The sequence below is a fragment of the Panicum hallii genome, chromosome 4, assembly GCF_002211085.1.
Source record: "Panicum hallii strain FIL2 chromosome 4, PHallii_v3.1, whole genome shotgun sequence".
Lineage (NCBI taxonomy): Eukaryota > Viridiplantae > Streptophyta > Magnoliopsida > Poales > Poaceae > Panicum > Panicum hallii.
This window is the reverse complement of record NC_038045.1, coordinates 26,662,339-26,685,330: the sequence shown is the minus strand read 5'-3', so window position 1 is coordinate 26,685,330 and position 22,992 is coordinate 26,662,339. Positions and strand designations below refer to the sequence as shown.

At 45.6% G+C, this 22,992-nt stretch overlaps 1 protein-coding gene across 1 annotated transcript; it reads left to right on the top strand.

The window, feature by feature from the left end:
• The first annotated feature begins 2,480 nt into the window (after window positions 1–2,480).
• LOC112890415 (fasciclin-like arabinogalactan protein 1) lies at window positions 2,481–3,854 on the top strand. The gene has a single exon (XM_025957308.1). The coding sequence runs from the start codon at window positions 2,481–2,483 to the stop codon at window positions 3,852–3,854; it is 1,374 nt and encodes a 457-aa protein (XP_025813093.1).
• The last annotated feature ends 19,138 nt before the right edge of the window (window positions 3,855–22,992 follow it).

The following is a 22,992-nucleotide window of genomic DNA, read 5'->3' as shown; positions in this document are numbered from 1 at the left end:
CACTCATGTGAATAAGTCCTCAGTATACTATTAGTCAGAATTCCACCAACCAACCTTTTCCAGTAGTGTATCCTCTGGATGAATTTTTGTCCATGTACATGTACATCTGTATCACAACGTCTTAAAGGCAACCATTTTTGTCATACGTGCTGGCAAACATGGCCCCAACTCACATGTAGCTGACGCATTGGTTGTAATACAAACATAGCTACATCTCACATTTTTCACTCCCCCTAGCACCAACATTTCCTCACCTTGCATTTCCAGTTTGCTCCACTGTCAACCTGCCAAGATATGGAGATAAAATGGGGAACTGTACGCCAGCTAAACATCAAGGTGTAGCACAAAAACATCGATTCTGGCTTTTGAAAACATGGTTAATTTGGTACAACTTTACTCTTTAAGGATCCTAAAACTTGCCAGGTTATTATTACTAGCTTTTATAAATCGCAATACAACTTGAGTGTTTAAAAGAAGATATATTATATATTTGGATAAAACTCTTTGCAAACAAGGCAAGTGATCGCGACTCTTATGTGTAATATATAGATCGTGAAAATGTGTGAAATATCATGAAAAAGTGTGCTAAATCTGCAAAACCATAGATGCTAATGGGAAAACCCCATCAATGGGCTTAGCTATGATGGAAGTCAGCATTAATTTCTCACCTTATTTTGCATTTTCAGCTGTTTTCTCCACAAGGTGGCCAAAAAAAAAAAGAAAAACCTGGTGACTACCTAAACATCAGGTAACACAAATAGCATATCTTAAATGCAATACGGCACTTTATTGTGTACATTTATGACATGATATTTATCTGGCGACATGGTCAAACTATTGTATATACGATGGAGTGAGCTTGGTCTGTTGGATCTTTCGGTATGGGCAGATGATTGCGAAGACGCGAAAGGATCTGTAGCCTAGTGTAGCCTAGTGGTTACAAGAGTCTCACTAGCACCTCAGGTCTTAAGTTTGACTCCCTGTGGGAGCGAATTTTCTAGAATTTAATGGCGTTGTGCTTTCAGTGGTAGGCGACGTTCCCGTCGACAGCGAGACACCTATGGTGATTTCATCAATCTCGAGGATTTGCCGGCTCAGTCTTTGAAGATGCTCATAGGGGTAACGTTTGCGTATGTATGTTCATATGGGTGAGTGTGTGTGCGTTGTGAGTGTCTGAATTGTACTGTACAATCTAATAAAAAAAGATGGTTGTGGAGACAAATTCCTATTTCAAATTATCAGACGAGTTGTGAGATCACACCTTTTTCTTTTTCTCTTGATCGTTGATATCAATTTCAGAGGCGTGGATCTAATCATTTTGATGCTATTTGAATGGCTTGATAGTTTATGCTTATCGATCATGTGGGATTTGGTCATTAATTGATACACTTCTCTGTCATGGATCCAAATAGCTTGTCCGATTACTACTTTTGGCTACTACAAACGCTTTAGCAAGTGAAATGACTTATCAAAAGGTATATAGTGTAAAATTTAAACAACCTATGCAAGACGAGGCATCCGCGGACCACATTTATATGTAAATAAGTTCTAAATATGCTAAATGTTACAAAAGTATAAAAAAGCACAAATATTGTTAATGTATAATTAGGGGTTGCCCTAGGAACTTTTGGAAACAATGTCTTAGGATTTAATTTATATCCAAATACCTAACTGATGGGCTATGGTATATGATGAATAGGCAGGCAGAGACTTAAAGTCCCTCGATGCCCATGAAGCACCAGCAACGCTCATGTGAAAACTACTATAGATGGACTAGTTGAAACTGCACCCAACCTTTCCAGCATTGTATTCTGCAGCAAATTTGTCCATCTCAACAAACGTCCTACACAGCCAACCATTTTTGTCATTCATAGTAGTAAAGATGGTCACATGCCAGCAGAACACAGAATTGCAATACAAACAACGGCACATCTCACATTTATTACTATGGCTTGCACTACCATCCCCCTCAAGGCCTCAACCTAGCATTTCCAGTTGTTTGCTCCACTGGCATCCTTCCAAGATGATGAGAAAGAGGAATTACAAGACACCAGCTAAACATTAGGAGGAGCACAAATGGCATCCACTCATCCTAAACATATATAGAACTCATTGACGCGGCTTTGAAGTGCGGTGTTTGTGCATCCACGCGAAACTATCGTAGATGTGATGCGGTGATCTTGGACCGTTGGATGGTCTAGATCTAGGTGAAAGGGAAATGCTCATCTTCTCCCCTTTATTTGCGACAAAATGACTGTTGGGTGAGTTGTGAGATCACATCTTGTTTTTTTTCATTTGCATCACTGGATCTCGATTCTGGAGGTATGGACCTTGTGATTTTAATTTGATACCATTTGAGCTGCATGTTTGGTTTGGCACGCTGGGGGTTTACATATAGATGGGGGCTAAACCTTTCCTTTCCTCAGCCAAACCAAATACACACTCAGGGACGCAAGAAACCTTCCTGTTCCCCAAGCACAATGCGTCTCGCCGGAGTCGCCGCCGCCTCCGCCGTCCTCCTCCTCGTCCTCGCCACGTCCCCGTCGTGCCATGGCGCCTCAAGCCACAAGATCACGGACATCCTCGCGCTCCACCCGTACTTCACCGAGTTCAGCGCCGCGCTGACAAGCACCGGCGCCGCGGCGGAGATCGACCGCCGCAACACCATCACCGTCCTCGCCGTCGACAACGCCGTGATGGCGCAGCTCAAGGCGCAGAAACTCCAGCCGAAGGACCTCGAGCACGTGATCTACCTCCATGTCCTCTTGGACTACTTCGATGCCACCAAGCTCGGTAGCATCCAAGGCGGTTTCGCTCAGGCTACTAGCCTCTACCAGGCCACCGGCAAGGCGCAGGCAAGCGAAGGAATCGTGAACATCACCGTGTTCCGCGGTGGGCGTGTGGCGTTCGCACTGTCCGGTCCCTCGAACGCGCTGCCAGCCGCGTTCTACCAGAAATCCATCCAGGAAGCGCCCTACGACATCGCCGTCCTGCAGGTGAGCGCCCTGATCTGGTCTCCAGCGCCGCTGGCCGGGGCGCCGGCGCCGGCGGCGGTACCGCCACCCGACGCGGCGCCGAGGTTGGCGGATCTCCTGTTCAAGAACGGGTGCGGGGGCTTCGCCGGTCTCCTTGACTCGACGGCCGATGCGGCCGCGACGTTCGAGCGCAGCGCAGGCGGCGCCGGTGGGCTCACCATTTTCTGCCCGGGCGACAAGGCGGTGGCGGCCTTCAACCCCAGCTTCAGGAACCTCAGCGCCGACGACCAGGTCGCCCTCCTGCTGTACCACGTCGTGGCGGCGCACTACTCCGCGCAGTCTCTCAAAGCGATCAATGGCGACGTGAACACACTTGCCACTGACGGATCCAAGGGCTACAAGTACAACCTCACCGTCCATGCCGACGGGAACACGGTGAAACTGTCGTCGGCGTCCACGAGCGCGGCCAAGGTGACCAAGACTCTGGTCGACAAGGCGCCCCTCGCCGTCTACCTCATCGACGCCGTGTTGCTGCCGAGGGAGCTGTTCAACAACGGCCAGGGCCGCACCTCCCCCGCTCCTGCGCCGGCCTCGTCGCCTGCACATCCACCCCCGCCTGCCATTGCGCCGGCCTCGCCGCCTGCACATGCACATACACCGCCAGACCTTGCGCCGGTCGTGGCGCCGGCGATTCCACCTACACCCAGGCGTCGCCCCGCGCCGACACCAGAGGACACCCCTGCGGCTTCGCCAGACGCCGAGGACAGCCAGCCGCCTGCAGATCAGAAGAACAACGGAGCGAGGGACACGGCGTCTTGGAGTCTTGGCACGGCAGTGGCCGCCGCGGTGCCGGTGATCGTGCTGCTGGTGCTGCTGTGAAGGGTTTATGCTGATTAGATATGATCATTTCGATTTGGGGTTCCGATGATCAATCATCTTGCTTACCAGTGGAAACAATGTTTGTGGGCATGTTTTGGCCAGAATAATATGAACCTGATTATCGTGCCTGCTTAGCTATGGTTGTGACATTTTGCAAGCAGTGTTTTGTTCGTGGTTCAATTGGCATTTCCCTTTTGAATTTTCTTCTAATTTTCTCTTTGTTTGTCCCGCGATTGCTAATTGAGCTATTTGAACATCAACACCCCAATGCCCAATGCTCAGTTTTTAAAAGCATAAATAAAAGAAAATAAAAAATAGACCAAAAATTCCACGAATTTCAGACCGGAGCACTAAATGCAGGAGCAAACACAATTTTAGGACTTTACTGGCGACCAACCAAAACGAGTTTATGCACTAGGTAAAATTGGCTGCTCGATGCTGAAAAAAGATGGTTTTTTGCCATAAGCCATTAAGAAAAGAATCTTTACCATGACACACTGTAAATCTGTGGTGTAAATCTATAATAATTAGGTGTAGAACACCGTATCTATTATTAAACTCATTTTTAATAGGAAGCCACGCGAGTATATCCTATCTTCGTCGCTGGACCCAACACCCCCCAAAATCCATCCTCGGCGCTCTTCTCCTGGCTCCGGTGACCCTCGGCGGCCGCCCTTCTCCTGCTCCGGCGACCATCCCCGGCCACAGGGGGCCGCGCCGCACGAGGAGCCTCTCGGCACGGGGGGGCCGCGTTCGTCTGCGCGGCACCAGAGCCGCGTCGCACGGGGGCCGCGCCGGAGGCTAGAGCCACGATACGCGGGGGCCTGCGCCGGAAGGGGGCGGCGGCCAGAGCCGCGCCGCACGGGGGCACGGACCGGTGCCCAGTGCCGCGCCCGTCCGCGGCGCCCGGGCCACTTGCCGAGCAGTTCGCCGGGCCGGCGCTGCAGCCTACTCCCGAAGAAGAAGATGCAAATGGAGTCTCCACGATTCTTGAGCAAGAGTGCGCTGGAGAGGGCGGTGACGGTCAGGGGCAGCGCGCCGCCCGGGAAGCTCTGATTGGCGCAGCCCTTGTGGACGAGCGCGTCGAGGTCGGCACACGACACGGGCATCGGCGTGTGGAGGAGGAGGAAGGCGGCGGCGGCGGCTAGCAGTTGAAACCGGTGCGCCCTGCCCATCGAGAATCGCAGGTTCCGCTGGTCCTTGGATCTATCGCCCCCCTCTGTCTGCTCTCCACCGCTCTGCCTCGCCGCGGTGGTGGTGGTGGTGTTGTGGAATGTACTGGCTTATATTGATCTGCTACTTATTTGGTTATATTGCTCAAATATTAATTTGAAGGGGTAAGAGTATACATGTCTTTTATAAGTGTATTTATACCTGTTTGATAAGGATATATTATTATAATAGTTACAATATCCAGCAGCAAATTGATATTGAATTATATCCAGCAGCAAATTGACATTGAATTATAGTGTACTAGCAAAGACATCTTTTTTTTATGGCTTATGGCAAAAACTATATTTTTTTTTTGTCCAGCAGTCAATTTTACCTATGCACTAAGTTTCCTAAGCTTCTTTTTTTTCCAAGTGTCTGGCAGCCAATTTTGCCTATGCACTAAGTTTCCTAAGCTTCTTTTTTTTTGAAAATTCCTAAACTCATAGAAAGATAATTCTTTCCAAATATCTCATCTGACAACCTGGTGGCGTCCGTTAGAAATATTGGTCACAAGACAAGAAACCTTTGACTGGAGAGCTGTCAAGGATTTATTTCTTTTTTCCTAACCTCATGATATCAAGGAAATGCGTCCACTAAAGTTAATGCACTGTCTTTGGTCACAGGTACGATCAGGTTCCATACATCTGCCAACGAGATGAAAAGAGCAAATTGAATAAAATGAGAAAGCAAAGGTATCGAGGTGGAAATTATTAACCAGAATTTGCATAAGCCACGTTATACTGTATACTTCGGTCTACACATCCAATTTACATCTAATGCGCCTATGATACACCATCTCATTGTCGCGGATACATTGCTTATCATTGAAGAAAAATATCACCAGCTAATTTTTGAAATAAATCTAGGAAACTAGCACCAGCGTCGAGTTGACGACTCAAATTCAGGTGGTCAAGTTTCACCAAAAAAAACCTTACCAGATGAGATCCATGCTCAGTTCGTTTTTTTCTTCTCTTCATACTTGATCTATATAAAGGAATTAGAACAGGCTATAATTTGATGACAAAATTAGGTATAAGTAGCGAAACTTGTTTACAATTTCTGGAACGAGGAGAGTAACAACTGATCGAGCATATCAATTGCTTTGCATTCGCTGTTATGGACTCCTTTGTCGGCTAAACATACCAGTGGAAAGCGGCGTAACAGTATGCAGGGCTAGAGAGATTTAGTTAGTTTGCAGCAGGGATTATTTTCAGAAGAGTTTGTTGCTTTTGTTTGTTAGGTTCGGCAGTATATAAGCCGTAGCAGTTTAGGAGTCATTTATGCAGAAATTGAGCTAGGAGTCCTTCCTCAAGGAGGTAGGGGCGGAGCCAGGATTTCGACTTAGGGGGGCCAAGTGAAGACGTCCTAGCATATCTGACTATCGTTCACGATCTGGCTGGTCTAGCAAGCTTGCAGTATTAGATGGATGCGAAATGAAATGTTGTGGGACTCAGAGGCTACAGCTCACAAAGTGAGCCCACTAGAAAGCGTTGAGTAATTAGACATTCACTAGATTTTTTTCCCTTCACTGAAAATTGCTAGATATTTTTTCATCAAAAAAATTGCTAGATATTTGCTGCAAATTTGCAGCCTTGGGAGGGGCCATGGCCCCTGCTGGCCACCCCCTGGAGGACAGGCCTCTGCTCGATCTGCCATTGTTATCTCTAATCTTTTCTAATAAAGCTTGAGTTCCCTGCCCCAATCTTGGTATTTAGAGCTAAAATTCTTTTCCCCTGCGCACACCCACCCATCCCACCCTTGTCCTCGGTTAATGGCCGATCCACTGATGGACGACATCAAGAAAACCACTGATAAACTCATGAACAAGATCACCAACCTCGACACCAAGCTGACGCCCGTCGAGGGCGATCTGTCCATGTACAAGGTGGATCAGGGCCGCCTCCGCCTCAATCGAAGAAGAGCCTAGAAATCGGTGACTGCATCCAAACCAACAAAGATGTCCCGCCCGGCACAGGCCCCCCTCCATTCACCTTGGAAATTATATATGATGATTTATTTCTTGAGTACGGAATACCAACTTAGTGAATATGGAGTGAGATTGTGATACCAACGTTATGAACCTCTGCAATTTCATATGTAGAAATAAGCAAAGCAATGTTGGCATTTCTTAAGCCTTTAAAACAATTCCTCAAGCGCACGGAACACCATTGTTGCATTTCACTCAGAGTATTCCGGAGTATCGTATTTTCCATTGGAAGCAGTTGAGCAATGGATACCATATTACCAATCATCTAAATGTTGTCAACTATTCCACACAAATGATATGGAAGGAAGGGAAAGATAACGGCACGCATCCTTACCACAAGGATAACGATAGCTGAGAGGTAGAGATAGGAGCATGATTCCTATGATGGGTCATTCTCATGCCAAGTTGCAGGAAATGTAGGCTAAGGTAGCACTGCTCAAGAGGTATAGTAGCAGCGAGGGAGACGGCTCACTGTAGAACCCGAAGGCAGTGGGAATGTAAACTAGCATCACCTTTCATTCACTTCGGTGGCCGGAAGAGGAAGGACTGCAGAAAGGGGTGAGAGGGGAGTCCACTGGCAACCTACTACTACTACTATGAAAGCACCCGAACGTGGTGAACTACAAAGGACGGACAGGGCTGTCACCACCTGCCGCTTACCACACTGTTCCGTGGGGTGGAACACAATCCAAGGTAACTATCAAGCCTAAGCACCATGCATCGGCAATCTAGTTACTTACTCCTACCGTGATCTGCGGTAGAAAGCACTCGCAAATAGGTATGACTTGCTACGTACGCCGACAAGGGATCCCGTGAAAGAAAAGGAAAACTAGATAACAACCTAGCTACTTAGTTCTACAACTATTCTGGTACTAATCTAGACATTAGAAAGTACCACAGAACGAAAGTTGACATGGTATAAATGCAAAAAGACCACTATATTAAATAGGAAAAATCTTACAAGAATGTAAAGATACACTGAAACTCATACCCAGACTCCTGAAGACGACTCCGGAACCGAAGAGAGCTCCTGACTCTAACTCTCGAACTAACCTTTGAATTACACAGGGAAGCGCCGTCTAGAGGGGCGCCTCCCCAAGTGGGAGAGAAGTGGTGGAAGAAAGTACAAGTGAGAATGAGGGAGAGGGGTCCTATTTATAGCTTGGAGGTACCTTGGGAGAGTGGAGATGCTCTTGGAATCCAAGGGGAATCTCCCCCCCAAACGCTCTCCCGCTGCCACCTAGCATGAAGTGCTACCGCCTCCATGCTCCCCACGTCAGTTACTTGCCACCAGAGCAAGACGAGGCAGTTTCGTCAAAAAGCTAGGCCGGTCGGTGTGTTGATGCACATGGGTTTAGCTCCTGGAGGCCGTCAACTTACTGCCCGAACATGATTAATTGATTTCACCGACATAGTAGGCCGGCCGGCCTAGGTGAGGCTGGCCGGCCTGAGATTTCCATCAAATACATCCAACCAACTTCCATTGTGTGGTGGATGGTCATCATGGATCAGCCACACCTGATTTCACTTAATTTGATTGATTTTGCTCCGAGTTGTGGTCGTTTGATCCTTGGTGGAAGCCTTCCGCTCGTTTCCTTTGTATTTTCTTGTTCCTTCGGTGCATACGTATCCATTAGGGGGTCCCTATTGGTCTTGTGGCAATGTATGATGTGCTTGGCAAAGGTGTGGGGTTGGCCGGCCAAGGTGAGGCCTGCCGGCCTACTACCTCTGCACGACACAAGTCCGGAACTTCCGATTTGCATAACTTTTCCATTCGGACTCCAAATTGGGTGAACCAAATATCCAATTCGAGCATCTCGATGAGCTCTTCGACATGGTAATGGCAAATTTGGCATTTGGCAATGTTTCCAATGGTATCATCTTATGTCCATGTTTCACCACCCTTGCATATGCTCCATCTAGTGTTGTTTCTTGCATATTCTGAGCATAATCCTGCGAAAAATCTCAAACCAACAAAATTTGTGGAATTTGTTAGTACAAAGCTAATAATGCATAGAAATATATTTGTACCCACTTTATTCACCAAGATGTTGGTGGTCGATGTGGTAATTAACGACTACCAACAAGCAACATGACCTCTTGTTGTTTAAAATTTTTCCTTGCAATAGAATCATCAAATTTATGAATTGTCCGGTCACTGGAAACCAGTGAATAATAAGAAAGTGTGTATGTGCTGTTCGATCTACACTCATTTATCTCCTCCCTTTTATTTTTGCATTGATGTCAATTATGTTTATCATTCAAACGATCACATATGCTGTCATAAACCCTATGAATTACTACTAAAACTCTCCGGTTTCCCTAGAGGTTAAATTCCTAGGGAAAGAGAGGAAAACAATAGGGAAACAGTTTCCCTACGAATATTTCCTAGGGACGTATTCCTAGGTATCAAATTGACGGGAATGGTGGGCGTGCCCTACGGTGCTGATGGAAAACCGTAGGGGATTGCGGTTTCCCTAGGAAATGGTTTTGTAGGAAAGTTGCTGGTATGGCATACTACATCCTACGTGTAAAGATAGTTTCCCTAGGAGTTTGGTTTTGTAGGTAAGTTACTGAGATCACAGATTGCAACCTTTTTGTAAGCATTCAAATTTCAAAATTATTTTTGAATTCAATATAAATTTATATTTAAATTTACATTCATGTACAGGTTTAAATCCAAAGCAAATTATATTTGAATTCGAATTTGAAACATGAACAGTAAATAAGAATGGATTCGCATACAGGAAGCGTCCATTTATCCACACATTTATCACAGCAATAGAAGGATGGATGGTTTTCAAATATCAACTATAATTCCATAATATTCATTGTCACAACAAAAGACCTTCAACCAAATGTTTGGTCATAAGCTACAGACAACACAGTTCCAAAATAAACAACCACGGATGCTGCTCCTTTAGGTGATAAACCTTGCTGTAACCCTCCTGACATGGATTGCTTACTTAAGCAAAACGTGCAACAAGCAGTAGCCCCTCCCAGTCATATCTAAGCTACAACCAAGACAGTTCCAAAAGAATCATTCCTGACAACGGTGACTTCAATACAATGGAAAATCATCATCTTGAGGAGAGTAGTTGCCGCCACCACTTGTAGTTGCATTGACATGGCTCCGAAACACTCCATTAGCAATCCTACTAATTGTTTCATCCGGCATTTCCTCTCGAACAGCAGAGCCAAGCGTAGCAGCCTAAGCAATTGAACATGTGGAATATTTAGAAAAAAACTGATTGTGCTACTATATTAAGTGTTACTATAGTACTTGTAGAAAAGACAATAGGTTATGATTACAGTCAAACTGCAGAACAGATTACCAATCATAATGTATAAAGAATGATCTATATCCTAGCTGCTACTTGTTCCTGCATGCATGATGACAATTTCTTTAATAGAAACTAGCTAGCTAGCCATGCTGATTGTTCAGTGCCACCAATGGAAAAAAATAAAGCCTCATTTTCAAATGCTTGCTTGTGTTCAGTTATGGACTAAAATCACATTTTAGAATGGCAGGATGTTAACTAAATTGACAATCTATCACAGGCATGTCACATTCAGCTTGAAAAGCACCATGCCGATTCAAAAAATACATAAATAAAGAAATAGATATTGCAATCAGCATAAATACATTTTCAGGAGACTCAGCGTCGGTGTTTTTACCGCCAGCCTACCTAGGGATACCCTAAGATAGGAGATTATTTGGTGAGGGATCTCCAGGTGTGGAACTTGAAGGTAAAAGCGAGGACACAAGACACAGATTTAACAGGTTCGGACCGCCAGAGTAGTGTAATACCCTACATCCTGTTTGAGGTATTGTATATTGCGCCCTGCGCTTGGATGTTGAGTTGCCTGCTGGCTGCTCTGCCGATCTAGGTATCCCTACCCTCCTTTATATATCCCAGGGGCGGGTTACTAGTTGGTTACAATGTAGGAGTTCTAATAGGATTACAGGGTAGAGTCCTAGTAGGATCACAGATGAATCCTAGTAGGAGTTCGACTTCATTTTCCCTACGGGTAGCTTCCTTGTGGGTACCTGAGGATCTATCCTTGACAAGACCCCGAGCTCTTCGTAGCCGAGTGGTGCAGACTCTCAAGTACTTCTGGAGTCATCTTCCAGTTCTTCTGAACTTCATCTAGAATGTATCTTCCCGAATACTTTCTTGGCTGTTTTAAGGCTACGAGGTGCTCTTGCCCGATTAGATTTCAAGTCTTTAAAATTATCTTCTGTATGTAGTGTGTATGTAGTGCATGAAAATCGCACTCCATATGGAGTAGCCCTCGAGCTTTAGGTTGAATCGAAGAATCAGGCTGAGGGTCCAATTAGTCTTGAATCTTCTTTCCTTTATCTTTCAAATAGATTTGAAAATTAAGTCGCTGATGACACGTATCCTGCAGTCCCGATCCTTGAATCCAAATCCAAAATTTGGAAAAAGAATCCAAAAGAACGTGGCATGCGTTGTAGAATTTTGTAGAATCTGAATTGATGGTTAAAGTACCGCTCAAAACAGGACCCTTAGGTCACCGCCGGTTTTTTAACCACGCAGTAACCGAGGGTTAACTGTTTTGCCTTCAGTCTTTACATGAGTCAGCATCCGAGTAGTTTTGCGGCATCCAGCCACAAGCTTACAAGCTAGGCGAAGCCGTCGAAGCCACGCAGAGTAGTTATTAGTGTCCAGCCCCCGAGCCTGGGAGCTAGCGAAGCCGTGATGGGGCGCCGAGCGGCCTGGAGAGTTGTCGCTTGAAAAAAGACAATGCAAACATTATGTAGCATAATGTTTGGTATTGAATATACTAAAATCTATTCGATGTAAAAACAAATTTGCTGTGTCGAGCTCTTGTTTAGGCCATGTAAATCTCCCATGTAGTCCGCCTGTTACGTTTAAGCACCTGGTCCTGTTTTAGCCGTTGCTCATAGCATGTATGAGATCTTTGTCCCGTGTACGCGTAGAGACGTTAGGCGTGACAAAAGAGCCGAGGTTTCACTGATTAAGGAATGTGCTACCCAAGAAGATTAGCGACCGTTAAGAGAAAACAACATGCAGAAATAAGAAGTCGGCATTGCGATAAAGAGAATGCTCGTTGGCATAAAGTCATCGACGAGAGCGCGTGTTGCAGCCCGTATGTCCGTAGGGTGTAGCCGTTGTGAACCCGACACAATTCAGTTACCAAGCGCGTGGGCGGTGCCCTACGAACTCGATGTACCGAGCGTGTGGGCTGTTAGTCAGCAAACCCCAGAACTAGTCGATCATGGTGTAGCCCCTAGGGTAATTCCCGTCAAGAGGCGTACCCAAAATAGTAGCTGATCCTGTGAATAACAAGTCGGAAAAGGTATAAGTGACTTAGCTTGATTCGTGGGTGTTGACACCTTTTTTTGGCACAAGTCTGGCCTATGATGAGGCAAAGGAAGTAGCCGATGGAAGTTGGCCCATGTTGAAACGAAGTTGGCCGATTGTCCAATGTGGTGTCGCAGCTGATGGAGAGGAATTGGTGCCGATGGATTGCGTCAGCAAAAATGTTGTGTGGAGTCTAAGTCTTGTGCGAGTCGTTTTATTTTAGAAAGTTTGTTTTCTTTTTAGTCAAGTCATATGGTGCCGTGATCGACTAGGGTTTGTTAGATTGGACTATAAATGTTGGTCTACGAGCTTGTAATCAGACATCTAATCAAATACAACAATTACTTCTTCTTTGTCGGCGACTTCGCCAAACCCTAGCTTCGTAGCCTTTTCTTTTCTTCAACGAGTTCTCCTGGTCGACAGGGATGCATTGCTTTGATCTCCGGCTTGCTCGTAAGTTCCGTATTTTACTGAGTAAATTAGGTCTTTGATTGACGGTGCATCCCTTCTTTCTCGATCTATTTATTTTCTAGTTATTGATATTAGCTTTTCTTCGTGAGATTAATTTGTGTAGTCTCATTTAGTTCAGCTCTTCTCAAGGTTATCCAGCTTGGATTTTAGTTATCTATCGGCTTTTACTGCAGTTTTGTTATTTCAATCTATTTGACCAAGCATAGCCGATCAGATATAGATTTAGGTGTTGTTTTTGAGGCATTATTAAGTAAAATTAATACTGTTTCTACAGTTGAATCGGCTGACCCTAGCCGATTGCTTTTTGACCCATATCGGATCTCTAGGCAATATCCCCTGTGGAACGGTTCAAAACACCAGCCGATACATTCCAGAATTTGATGTTGCTTCATCCCTTATCAATTTCAGGTCAAATTGACTGGCACGCCTCGCATCTACGTGAAGCTAATTGGAGCCTGCGCCGGAGGAAAACAAATCTCCCAGATCCTCATGTGGGGTCATGCAGGAAGCCGATTGCCGATTTTTTTTTGCATCAACATACTTTTTGCATGCCTGGTGGGACACGCAATGACTTCAACATGACCATCCCGAAGCTTGGTGAAGTGGACCCAGACAACGTCAACAACGTCACCATGGAAGACCTTAACGATACCTAGAAACAGCTGTTGTAGAAGGCCATGGATGATTACCAGCAAGGATGCCTCAAAACTTTTTGCTCTAACAGAAAAGGAGAGGCTATACAGAAGACCGCTTTCCTAAAGCCGAGAGAGATCACGGTCACTAAAGACTCGGCTAAGTTTCAAGAGGTGTTTGACAGGGCCATGCACCACGCAATGATCAATCAGTCAAGCGTCTTGATGAACTCAGTTCAGAATGTTGTCAGAGAGACAATCGCTAGCGGTATGCAGATGGGCTATAAAGGGCCATGCTACTCTCAACCGGAGTCATCGGCTACAGCAGGAGCTAGACCTTGAAGCGCTGTTGTATCGAGTGCCGGCATTCAGCCTCAACCCAACCCAGCACAAACCAGCGCAGGGGGATATCCGATGCCGCATTATCTGCTCCAGACACAGGCGTATTAGCCAACGACAACTCCCATCTCGACAGCCCCGGTGTTCACTCCTAGCTCACGTTGAAGGTGTCATTGGCACATGGAGGCCTCTTCAGCACCCCGACTGGTTACGTCCCCAATACATCTTTAGGGATGCCTCCTGAATATATGATCTCTACTAGTACAGAGGCGCCCGCCTAGGCTCAAAACGCTATAGGTGCAGGGAGATCAGCTCAGGGCGCGTGATTCATGCCACAGGGGTCATAGCCACTAATGCCATACACCCATCTACCGACTTTGGCAGCAGCCAAGTGGTCCCCAGACGCATACATCGGCTCCTCAGCCGATGGTACTGTATCAGTAGTTGATTGATGGTTATCAACTAGGGGCATCGGCTCCTCAGCCGACGACCAATCATTTAATGCAACACATGGGTTATTAGCCACAGGCGGTGGCTCATCATCCTGTTGCTTATCAGCCTCAGCTTCCATTGCAACAACTACACCCGGCAGCACATCAATAAGGCAATGTCTTCCAGAACATTTATTAGGCCAGCCGGATAGCCGATGTGATGAAGAGTCAGTTTGACTTAAAGCCTAAGGAGACAACTTACATGTATCGCAGGCCCTATCCTGAGGCCTACGATCAGGTTGCCATGCCTCACCGGTACAGGGTGCCGGATTTTACCAAATTCTCTGGACAGGACAATATAACAACAATTGAACATATCAGTTGATTCTTAGTCTAGTGCGGGGAAGCTTTCGGAAGTGATGCCTTGAAAATTTGTTTATTCCTGTTGTCTCTTTCTGGATTGGCCTTGCCTGGTTTTCTTCTCTTCCAGCAAACTCCATTATCACATGGGCTGATCTTGAAAAGTAGTTCCGCAAATACTTCTTCGCTGGTGTTTATGAAATGAAGCTTACGGATCTGACGGCTGTGAAGTAGAGGAATGATGAACCAGTCTCCAATTTTATTCAGAGATTCAAGGACATCAGAAGCCAATGGTACAACTTATCTCTCAGTGATAGCCAGTTAGCTAAATTGGCTTTTCAAGTACTTTTGCCTCACATCAAGGAAAGATTTTCTTCGCAAGAATTTGAGAGCTTAAGTCACCTCGTTCAAAGGCTGTCACATGTTGACATCCATGTCTAGGATCCTAGGAGGAACCCGTTTCAAATGAAGGTTGCTTTTATTGAAGACTCCTGCGATTCTAAAGATGAGGCTGAAATCGGCTTGGCAAAATGGACCAGGAACAATGAGCCGGTTTCGTGCTTGTTTGCCAAGAAGGTAGAGAGAAGTACAGGTTTGACGTCACCAAGGCTGATAGGATCTTTGATTTGCTGTTGCAGGAAGCGAAAATCAAGTGGTCTCCTAATCATACGATCCCATCGGCCGAGGAGCTAAAAAATCGCAAGTATTGAAAGTGGCACAATGCTGTATCCCACGATACCAACGAATGCAAGACCTTCCGTCAGCAGATCCGGTCAGCTATTGAGCAAGGGAGGATCAAATTCAAAAATCCTACGAAGCTGATGAAGATAGATGGGCATCCCCTCCCTTCAGCAAATATGGTGGAAATCAATGATCCAGGCAATAAAGGGAAAGCTAAGGTGTTGACTTCAGAACGGGCCAAGCAGACAGGAGCTGTGGATCCCAAGGTGCAGGTATCGGTTGATGGGTTAAAGAGTCAGAGTCGATACGACCAAGGGCAGAGTTCCAGAGGGCCTCACAGGACTGGCACATCCCAGATGTTACTGAGTAAATATCAGCATCGGCAAGATAGAGAAAGACTTCACCAGGATGAAAGAAGCCGACGCGATGAGTACCACTGGCGGTGCCCCTTCTTTGCTTTCTGCTGGAACGAAGGGTTAAGACTGCCATCTGCTGACAATTGTTCCGAATGCAACGGACCGCATGAGGATTTCCGCTTGTTAAGAGACAGTGTCATGATTACAGAGGCTGTCGGCCGATCGGCAGAGACAGACTTGAGGTGAAATGTGTTCTTGTTCACTATCGGCTGGGAGGCAGGGTTAAGGTACAAGATCTGCTGGAGGATGAGGCCAATGATCTGGTACCAGATGAAGAACCTGTGAACCATGAAATTGAGCATCAACGCACCTATCGTTACGATTCTGAGATGTAACCCCAATGGTGCCCCGGAGGGTTGACTAAGTCTTAGAAAAGGAGGGTTCAGAGGTTGCGCCACAGGGAGCCAGAGGAAGAACGTACTCAAGAAAGGAAGCAAGTAAGGTCCCAAGTGTGGTGTGTCAAGCAAAAGACCAATGAAACTGCTCCATCAGCATCAATTAATATGGTCTTCATCTTGCCAATGGAATTCAAGGCTCCGACCGATGACGAAGAAGCAGAGGAGCAGGCAATGGCTGAGCTAACTCTGGATCCTATGCCGGCTACGTTCGACAAGCCGAAGGAAAAGGAGCATCGACACCTGAGGCCCTTGTACATCAAGGGACACGTGGATGGCCGGCCGATGACCAAGATGCTAGTCAATGGTGGGGCCGCCGTCAATGTGATGCCATATACCACGTATCGGAAGCTGGGAAAAGGCAAAGAGGATCTGATCAAGACCAACATGATGCTCAAGGACTTCGAAGGAAAAGCCTCACCAGCTCAGGGGGCAATCAATGTTGAATTGATGATCGGAAGTAAGACTCTCCTAACTACCTTCTTCATCATTAATGGCAAGAATTCATATAATTTGCTCTTGGATCGGGATTGGATTCATGCCAACTGCTGTATTCCATCTACCATGCATCAATATCTTATTGAGTGGTTGAAGGATACTATTGAGATTATCTACGCTGATTCATTCGCTCAGTGTTGCGATAGCCGATCCTCAGGTGTGGGGGTATGATGGTGTAGAGTGTATATCGGGCAAGGTCTGGGAAAGTGATTTTCTGAAGATGTCCAATTCCGGACTAAAGCCGATCCAAGTAGTCGGCTCTGAAGAATCATCCTGATGCATGATTTCCTGGTAGATGATGAAGGCAAGCTGGGGCATGGGTTTACATCGTCCGATGAGTTAGAGCAAGTTGATATTGGAGATGGTAGCAAGCCTAGGCTGACATTTATCAATGCTAAGTTAGACCCTGAGTATAAACAAGAATTAGTTGAATTGTTAAAGGAGTTCAGGGATTGTTTCGCTTGGGAATATTATGAGATGCATGGATTAAACCGATCGATTGTTGAAAATCGGTTACCAATTAAGCCAGGATATCGGCCATATCAACAAGGTGGTAGAAGATCCAAACCAGAAGTGTTGCCAGGCATAAAAGCTGAGATTACTAGATTAATTGAAGCAAAGTTTATTCGATAGTGGTGATATGCTGAGTGGATTTCTAATGTGGTTCCTGTGTATAAGAAAAACAGTAAACTTCAAGTGTGCATTGACTTCAGGAACTTAAACAAAGCCACGCCAATGAATGGTTATCCGATGCCTGTGGCTGACTTGTTGATTGATGCTGCTTCGAGACATAAAGTTATTAGTTTCATGGATGGAAATGCAGGATATAATCAGATTTTCATGACAGAAGAAGATATTCCAAAGACTACGTTTAGATGCCTTGGACATGTTGGGTTATATGAATGGGTTGTCATGAATTTTGGCTTGAAGAATGCTGGTGCCACGTATCAAAGTGCAATGAATTATATATTTCATGATCTCATCGACAGAATTGTGGAAATTTATATTGATGATGTTGTGGTCAAATCGAATGGATTCCGGGAGCATCTAGCCGATTTGCGCAAGACTCAAGAGTGAACCTGAAGGCATGGGTTGAAAATGAATCCAAAGAAGTGTGCTTTTGGCGTATCGGCTGGACAGTTCTTGGGTTTCATGGTGCATGAAAGAAGAATTGAAATTGGGTAGAAGATTTTCGGTGCAATTAATGAGGTGGTTGCTCCAGAAATCAAGAAACAGCTTCAGTCGTTGATCGGCAAGATCAATTTTATCCGGAGGTTCATATCAAATTTATCTAGGAAGATACAACCGTTCAGTCCATTGTTGAAGCTGAAGTCCGATCAGGAGTTTACTTGGGGAGAAGAGCAGAAGAAATCTCTTGATGATATAAAACAATACTTGGTGACTCCACCAGTATTAGCTCCACCCTAGAAGCACAAGCCGTTCAAATTATATTTATCGGCTGATGAGTGTGCCATTGCATCGGCCCTTATTCAAGAGTTTGAGGGAAAGGAACGTGTGATTTATTACGTTAGTGGAAAACTCTTAGATGCAGAGATAAGGTATTCTCCAGTTGAAAGACTATGTTTATGCTTATATTTTTCATGTACTAAGCTTAGACATTATTTATTATCGGCTGAGTGCATCGTTGTGTGTAAAGACGATGTTGTTAAATACATGTTATCGTTGCCGATTTTAAATGGGAGATTGAAAAATGGATTCTAGCTCTATCAGAGTTTGATTTGCATTATGAATCAGCTAAAGCGGTTAAAGGACAAGTTATGGCCGATTTTGTTACCCATCATTGTGGTCCGAATATTGTGGTTGTGGAGCCTGCTCCATGGACTTTATTTTTTGATGGATCATCATGTGGAAAAGGCTGTGGCATCGGCGTTGTTCTTATATTGCCTCGGGGGGCAAGCTTTAAGTTCTCGCTGCTGATTCCTGCTACATCAACCAATAATCAGGAAGAGTATGAAGTTGTGCTCAAGGGGATAAAGTTACTAAGAGAGATCAAAGCCGATGCTGTTGAGATATTTGGAGATTCTATGCTTGTTGTCAATCAGCTGATTGGAAAATATGATTGCAACAATGATATTCTAAGGGTTTATCATGAAGAATGTATTGAGTTGTTGAGGGAGTTCAAGATGGTTTCTACGAGCATATTCCAAAGATGCATAATGAAGAGGCTAATAGGCTTGCGCAAAGTGCTTCTGGTTATCGGCCGATGTGCGATGTCTCCATTTTAGAGCTATCGGCTGATGACTGGAGAAGGGAAATCATTGATTACTTGAGAAATCCGTCACAGAAAGTCTCCAGACAGCTGAGATTTTGGGCTACTAAATTTATTTTGCTTGAAGATGATTTATATTATCGGACGATTGATAGTGTTTTGCTCAAATGCCTCGGTGTTGAAGAGTCTAAATGTTTAATGGGTGAAATACATGAGGGCGTGTGTGGAGCACATCAATCGGCCTTCAAGATGAAGTGGATGATAAGGAGAAATGGGTATTTTTGTCCAACAATCCTGGATGATTGCTTTGAATATTATAAAGGATGTCAGGTTTGCTAGAAGTTTGGTAAGGTCCGGAGAGCTCCCGCATCCGCTATGAATCCTATTATAAAGCCGTGGTCTTTTAGATGAAGGGGCATTGATTTGATCGGCTAGATTTATCCGTCATCAAGTAAGAATCACAAATTTATATTGGTGGCGACTGATTATTTCACCAAGTGGGTCGAAGCAGTTCCTTTGAAAACTGTTACATCCAAGAATATGATTGATTTTGACAAAGAACATATAATCTATCGGTTTGGTATTCCTCAGACTATCACGATAGATCAGGGGACTATGATCACTTCAGGGGAATTTGAAGAGTTTGCTACCAGTATGGGGATTAAATTGTTAAGTTCTTCTCTTTATTATGCTCAAGCCAATGGGCAAGCAGAGGTGTTTAATAAAGGGATTATCAAATTAATTAAAAGGAAGATTGATGTGCAACCGAGGCAATGGCATACTACTCTAAATGAAGCTTTATGGGCGTATCGGATGACTTGTCATGGCGATACTAAGGTATCTCCTTATCAGTTGGTTTATGGGCATGAGGCAGTTCTTCCTTGGGAGTTAAAAACTGGCTCGAGGTGTACATCCCTGAAAGATGAGCTAACAGCCAATGAATATACGGGCTTGATGAAGGATGGATTGTAAGACTTGGCTCATCATCGGCTTAGAGCTTTGATTAATGATGAGGCAAATAAAGTGCGGGTGGCCAGATGGTATGTCAAAAAGGATAAAGTCAAAGAATTTTCCCAAGGAGATTTGTTGTGGAAATTGATTCTACCGATAGGATCTAGAGATCAAAAGTATGGCAAGTGGGAGGGTCCTTATCGGATAAATCGGTGTGTTCCTGTAATGCTTATATTTTGGAAACACTTGAAGGAGAAGAGTTTCCCCGGGCTTTGAACAACAAAGATCTGAAGAAATACTATCCTAGTGTATGGATAGATGCGTGAGATGCAAGCTGATTGCTCGAAAGAAAGATCGGTTGAAGGTTAACTCATGAAAGCCGATGGTTAGACGAAAGGCATCGATTAAGAAGTAGCTGACACGATACATGCCGCCTTGAAGGCAAAAAATTACACAAATAATTACACCGTCATTTGTTTAAAGCATCATTTTGGGTATCGGCTACGGAGAAGTATGGGTAAAGAGGTATTGATCATCCAAATAGCTGATATAATTCGAAAGAATAGAAGCTAATGCAGAACACATACGTGTAAGAGTTCTGGGAGACAGGTACATTCATATAGGCAAAATATTGTACATTCGTTGTCTTTCAGATTTAATCTAATCATCAAAGAAAACCCTATTAACTACACCCTCGACGTCGACTTTGTCGCCAATGGCCCGGGCAACTTCATCAAGCTCATCAACGAGCTCTTCGAAGTCTGCTCTGTCGTCTCCCTCAGAAAAAACGGGCTGCAGAGTGGTGTCTGCGCTGTGGCTAGAGCAGTTGCGGCTCCCTGGCGGACTCCATGGCTAGCAATCTCCCTAGCTCGATTGGGGATGTCTTGCAGGCAGTCGGCGAGCAGGGCACCCCTGGCATTCACCGTGGTGGTAGCGTGGTTCGCCGCTTGGTGCAGGACCTGGAGTTGGGCCTCCAGTGCTTCCAGATAGAAAAAGAATGCAATCAAGACATGGAGGCTGTCAAGGGGAAGAGGTTATGTTCGAAGAAACTCTACTGCAACTCTGGCGTCGGCATCAGCCAGCATTGCACGGGCATTGGAAGTTTCTCCCTCAGTGTCCAACAATGCTGCCTGGGTAGCCTCTAAACAGAACTCCAGGTGTCCGACCTCGTGAGTGGCCTCGGAGTAGAGGTCGCGGGCCTCGTTTCTCTGACGGAGGAAGCGTCGGGCATCATTTCCATTGTAGGAGTTGGCAGAGCCGGTGGAGGAGCTCGCTGGGGCCATGGATGGTGCACTGCGGGCAGCGCTGGAAGCTTCACCAGCCTTGGAGATAGCTCTACATAGTTGAAAAGATCAGCAACATGAACATGAGGATATGCAAAGACAAAGGTCCTCTTACCCTTGGCGGCGGAGACGAACACGGAGTGGCTGCTTGGCTTCGGAAGGTCCCTCTGCTGGTCGCTTATTGCTCGCCATCGTTTCAATCTGAGGATGATTGGAAGAGTTGGGGAAGATAGTGCAACAGCAAATGTGGCTTGATTCTTTTTGCCTTGCCCAAGGCCCATATTTATAGCCACAGGAAGGATACGGATCGAGCACTGCTTGGAGAACTCAAAGCATCGCGCTGCTACAGTTGATGGGGAAGTGGAAGGGTCAGACGCACGCGTTGGGGCTCATTCCAAGAATTGGAGAGATGTGAAGTAATTTTAAAAGACTGATCGGTATGGCGAGGATCGAGGGTCATTCGCGTTTGGCTCAAGGAAGGGCATCATCATTCTGGTTTGAGCACTGTGTGCGCACTTACGGGATCAGAGAGGCAATCATGTCTGGAGAGAATTTTGGAATAAAAATATTTATTCCGAAATTTGGGGGCATGTGTTGACACCGCTTTTTGGCACAAGTCTTGCCTATGATGAGGCAAGGGAAGTAGCTGATGGAAGCCGGCCGATGTTGAAATGAAGTTGGCCGATTGGCCAATGAGGCATCGTAGCCGATGGAGAGGAATTGGTGCTGATAGATTACGTTAGCAAAAATGTTTTGTGGAGTCCGAGTCTTGTGTGAGCCGTTTTATTTTTGAAAAAGTTTGTTTTCTTTTTAGTCAAGTCATATGGTGTCATGATCGACTAGGGTTTGTTTGCTTGGACTATAAATATTGGTCTACAGGCTTGTAATCAAACATCCAATCAAATACAACAATTGCTTCTTTTTTGTCGGCGACTTCACCAAACCCTAGCTTCGTATCTTTTTCTTTTCTTCAACGAGTTCTTCTGGTCGGTAGGGCTGTATCGCTTCGATCTCCGGCTTGCTACTAAGTTCCATGTTTTACTGAGTAAATTAGGTCTTTGATTGACGGTGCTGTCAGATCCGGGGCTGTGGGGCTGTGTTCATAACGTAGTTTAAACAGGGTTAAGAGATAAAGCCTGTCTTATCTCTTATTTAAGTTGTTTTCTACTCGTTTGAGTAGGAGATAAAGCTAGTCGATACAGAAGAAATCTACTCAAGATATATTCTGGTACGATTCCTTGGCTAGTGTCGGTTAGGATTCATGTAACCCTGACCTCCCGGATATATAAGGGGATCAGGGATCCCCTCAAAACAGATTATTCTACACCCAAGGGAATACAAACCATCATACAGTACGTAGGGTATTACGCACCTCGCGGCCCGAACGTGTCTAAATCTTATGTTCCTTGCACCTTCGAGTTCCTGATCTCGGCGTCTCCTCACCTAAATTTACCACCTTGGGTATACCCTTCGGTGGACAGCCGGTAAAACACCGACAGCTGGCGCGCCAGGTAGGGGTGCGCGTCGAAGATGCACCGGCGAACTCGATGGCATCTTTCCAGTTCATCAGGTCAGTTCCTTCTCAGGGCACGACATTTATTTTTGGCTCGTGGGTCTGCATCATAGATGGTGCGGGCAGTTTTCGTCGATTCCTCGTCGACATGAAGCTGAAAACTCCCGCGGCGGATCCTCGCGGTGACCTTGACAAGCTCGTTGATGATCTCGACAACTTGTCAATCCATGCATCCGCCGCAAGGATCGAGGTGGAGTCTGCTTCCAGCGCGACTTCATCCGGCGCTGTAGCAACTTTCCTTGGGTTGGACTCGTTCCAATCTAAGGACTCGCGTAGCCAATCGCGACTCGGTCTACGCAATTTGGCCACTGATCTCCAGGAGGCCGAC